Source organism: Saccostrea cucullata, unplaced genomic scaffold (genome assembly GCF_032062105.1).
Source record: "Saccostrea cucullata isolate Sc308-1 unplaced genomic scaffold, CSIRO_AGI_Scuc_v1 ctg11636, whole genome shotgun sequence".
Lineage (NCBI taxonomy): Eukaryota > Metazoa > Mollusca > Bivalvia > Ostreida > Ostreidae > Saccostrea > Saccostrea cuccullata.
The window spans coordinates 10,854-15,769 of NW_026922354.1; the positions used below are offsets into that span (position 1 = coordinate 10,854).

Here is a 4,916-nt window from a genome sequence, read left to right on the forward strand (position 1 = left end):
GTGCTCGGGGAATTTTCATTTCCTTTTTTTTTTTTTTTTTGCTTGTCAGGTTTTTTTGAGTAGGTATAAAAAAAAAATTCTCTAGTGCTTTGACATGCGACTTTGTTTTGTGTCTGATCTTATAATAAACTGTGCAAATATTTTTTTTTCAAAATGTTACAAAATCCTACAAAATTTTCCTACTCTACCTGGAAAATATGAATTAGCTAGGTCAACATTTTTGAATAGAAAGCTTTGTGAAATACTGCTACATACGAGTTATGTTATTTATGGAATAAAAGTTTATGTGTTTTTTTTAATCCTTGAACCCTGGCTTCTGTGTTACATGTACATCTCTCGTTTTCATTCGGCAAGTGTTGAGAATCGATCCTGAATCCATGTGTCATTTGACATCTGATGATAATTCTCGGTGGTTAATTGGTATCTCTTATTGCGAATGAAAATCCTCGCCACAGCAATAAGAATTAAGGTAATACCAAAACCAGCAAGAATAAGGGAGATCGGAACCTCGACATTCGATCCCCCGAGGCTATCGAACCTTTTTTTTGAATTTGTTACTGCAGCGTTATGACTAGTATTTAAAGCTATAAATCGTACCAGAACCACTAACTCAGAAGTAGCTGAAAAAAGATAATTAATTATTAATAATAAACAATGTTAAGAATCAAATTCAAGACATTTCATCCTGACATAATCAGAAAAAAAAATCTTCCTGGTTTGAATCATCAGTAATAGTTTTGTCCAAAATTGCAAGATCGTATTTTCTATGTTTTTGTCTTTCAGCACGTTGTGGCATTTAAAGTTTACGTCCCTCCAAATATTTATAACTGACAAATGCGACACTTTTAATGAAGGCAAGTGTTGGTATTCGAAAATTACAAAACGTCTTAGATTGTAGAGGTGGGACACAGGAAGACAAAGCATTGTTACCTGCCACCAGTAGAAATATTCCTCCAGTCAAAAACATTAGTGGAATTGGCGATTTTTTCATGGTATTCGACAAAGGAATCAACCAACCGAATCCACCAAGAACAAGAGTAAGTAGGCTTTCCAACTGCACATCTAGCATTGCTGAAAAAAGAAACATTTTTCTTTCCTAAAGATTTTTTTATTCCATTACCTATGATACGTTATGTCCGATGTGGTACCACTTTTGAGGGCTATGAAAATCGAAGCTCTTCAAATGTGTCTGTGTATTTTTTAAGTTGAATACATCTGACAAAACTAATATGAGAGAGAAAAAGAGAGAGAGATTAACTTACAGAGCTGAGTGGATCCATTCGTATCGTGCTCCTCATCATAAGCTAGGTAAGTCTTTGTTGACCATGAGTCAGATCCAAACTCCTTATAGTTAAAGTAAAAGATGCTCATCCTTCCATTCTGCAATAGAATATATGTAAAGAGATTTATATTTCCTGAACTCTGTAAAACATACGGATGTATTCTCTCTAAATTGTTATATTGCAGAAAAGAATGAAAATTACCCGAGTAATAAAGAATCCAGGTGTTACCGTAGCAACACCACAAAAAGCTAAACCTAAAGCAGACGAGAATAGATCGGTAATAAGCGCCTTGTTTCGGGCCATCCTTCTCCGACAAAGTATCTAAAAAAGACTAGATTGAGAAGCGACATCTAATATCCTGCAACATATACTATAGGATGGATCTCTCTCTCTCTCTCTCTAACATATGACTATATCTCTCCAGTTTTAGATTTACGTCCACCTTTTATGCTGCTTTAAAACAGGTTACATATGCGTTCCTTGGAATATTTTATTATCATGCTCACGACATGTTTTATTTTTTTCTCCATTTCTTTCATGCAAATTTTTCAGGTCATCCGAGTCATTCAGGTAACCCTATTGCTATCCATGTTGTCCATCGTCGTACGCTATGTGTCGGTAGTCAACTTTAGAACCTGTTCAATTTCTTTTCTTGAATCACTTATTTATTACCAATTTCAACCGAATTAAGAATATAATTATGAAAAGCATGAATAGGGGAAGTATACATAATTGGTAATTTAATTGTAACTGACTTCTCGAACCCGAGGCTTGGGACTAAAACAATTAAAATTAGTCTTATTCCTAAGATATCTTCTAATCTCCTGGACACTAAGCAGTCAAGCTGTTGGCTTGATTATAATTATAATAAGCTTTGAGTCCACTGCCAAAATTGTGAGATTCATGACCCCAAATCAAAATTTGAGAATTTAGGACGGGGGTCTAATGATTAAACATGTATATGGTGAAAATAGATAATTCTTTATATAATCTTATTCTCTCGAATTAAGGTAAATAAAAAAATCACATCTAAGACTCTTGGAATTTAGCATTCTGATTATCAGAATTATTTGTTTTACATATGTCAGTATAGACAAAATAGTTAACAAGCCTGTTTAACTTTTATTTTTCAATATCGCAATCATACCACAGTTGTTAATTTGTTCCACAAAAATGGATTTTTTTTCCTGGTTCACGATACTACCTTTGCTTGCCTAGTTTGTTAGCTTTGTTATACAAAATCAAGCATTGGATTAAGCTTCAGACATTCTTCAATATGGAGACTAAATGATAAAAAAAACTCAATAAAAAAGGAATGAAAAAATCAGAGGTAGTAAAACGAAGAAAGAAGAATCAAAAAAATAATAAAATGTCAAGTATTATAATATAAGATGAGAAAAAGAACAAAAATAAAGAGTCATGAAAAAGGGATAATTCGGAGAAAAATAATTAAAAGTGAAAAAAAAACTGCATCATGAAAAAGAAATTACCCCTTTTGAATAATGAAAGACAACACTAACCAATAAGAGTGCTCTCCTTCAGTATGGAATCATGTTTATTAACAATTGCAAACAAAGCTGCATTTTATTTCCTTGTTTCCTGTTTTAAGCAAATACAAAAAACCGCGCAAGCGCTTAAAAAAGGGCTTTCCCAATACGGACATTAAAATTCCAATAATACTGTTATCGTGAATATTGTCGACATATCAGAATTTCTATATTAAATATGAATACGAATACTTTCCACGCACCTTAAAAATCATAATTTTGCATATTGATATAAGAAACATTTGTTCATGTCATGCTTTATATCATTCAACGTCCAATCCACCTGTCAGATAATTAAGAGGGTGAATAATTATAATATCACAAAGCAACAGATAGTCCAGATCTAGAGGATTATAAGAACTAACATCCCCTCAGCTTAAACTGATTTCATAGATCAGAAAGATGTCCCTAAGTGGTGCATGGTATTTGTTATTCTCATTTCCTGTACTCTAATAAAACAATATTTAAATTTTTGACATTATATTGTTAAAATTTGTAGTTTTTACATGAAATGACACAGAAATTAGATATACTAGTATATTATATTCAATATATTAGAAATATATGAAATGAAGGTCATTTGAAAAAACATACATTTAATAAGATTCTTTTGCAAAAAATTACCTTTGAATAAAACTTCATACAGATATGAAGATATTTGCTCTCTGCATGTTTATATAATAGAGAGATACCACAAATGTATATGTGTGATATCCTTTGACATAATATCATTTATTCATTGAATAAATTAGAGTATTTCACCGTTAAAAATGTAATAAGAGATTCTATTATACCTCATTATAAATATTCTAAACAACGCGTCATCTGATTGGTTCTAAGTTATCACGTGATCGGGCCGTAATAATTTCCCGGCCGTCGGCATGCTTTTATTCCACCTCTTCGGATACTTAGTGCATTTTCCCGCAAAAATCATCGTTCGTTTAAAGAAAACTCCCGAGAGTATAGAAGACGTCATAATAACCTGGTTTACGTCATAAAATTGATGATAATGTGTTGACCAAAGAGTTTTAGTAACGTTTTGTGAAAAATGAAAGTGAATTTGAGAGTGGTGCCGAATTTGAAAGTTTATGTTTATTTCAAAGGTTTCGCTTGTTTCGGTATAATAAACAATTCATTGCATGAATGTTCAGGAAACATGAAGACTTATTCAGCCAAGAAATATCATATTCCCCTCGGGCGAAGCCCTCGGGGAATATGATTTTTCTTGGCTGAATAAGTCTTTGTATTTCCCTCACTATCATGCAATAAATGTATAATATTTATTGCCATGATTAAATCTGATTAAATAGAAAAAGGATTCATGTAATTAATCAAAGAACAATTTCAGTGCAGGATGAAAAGGATTCATGTAATTAATCAAAGTACAATTTCAGTGCTGAAAGGTCAAGTTTTTTGTACCGTTGCATCGTACAGTTTAAAGTTTGTTGATTTCCTTTTCAAACATTTCCCTATACAAAAATGTTAAAGCTCGACACCACTGGGAGTGAGGTAGTTAAAATAGTCGTAATGTTGTAATTAAATATATTTTTCAATGTCATTGGAAGTGATTGTTTTGAAACATTTTTCAATAAATTATAATTGTATTTCAATTAAGTACACTGAAAAAGGTAACATGCAGTATCAATTACTTTTCTACTACATTTTAATTACTTTCCGTATTTAAAGGGACCGACTGGGGTTTCCATTGCGCAATATTTCGCGCATCTTAGTAAAATATAGCGTAATCTCTGTTTAAAATCAATTTTTTATTCACTTAATTAAAGAAAACTAACAAAATTAGGAAATCGCAGGTTGAAAAATCTAATTACAATTTTCTATAACTAAATTTAAAACGATCATTAAACTGATAGGTAAATTGACGTCGTAATAGTGTGTTTTTGACTTTATGATAACGTGCAGCTCTCAAAGAAGGGGTAATACAAATGTCATCAAATAAAAAGTAAAAAATATATGCTCTTAAAATTTAAAACATTTGTAGATCAACTGAGTAAACACAGGTGACCTATTGCTGTCTGTGTTCGTCCGTCGTCGTGCGTCGCCCGTCGTGTGTTAAATTTGAACATTT

The 4,916-nt window shown here is 32.0% G+C and overlaps 1 protein-coding gene across 1 annotated transcript; it reads right to left on the reverse strand.

The window, feature by feature from the left end:
• Positions 1-930: 930 nt before the first annotated feature.
• Positions 931-2,871, reverse strand: LOC134261670 (uncharacterized; the record flags this gene model as incomplete). Its single annotated transcript, XM_062744089.1, has 4 exons — positions 2,804-2,871; positions 1,485-1,604; positions 1,263-1,380; positions 931-1,071 (listed from the first exon to the last, which is right to left on the reverse strand). Coding segments are annotated over exons 2-4 (361 nt in total), but the record flags the coding sequence as incomplete, so codon positions are not given.
• Positions 2,872-4,916: the final 2,045 nt, after the last annotated feature.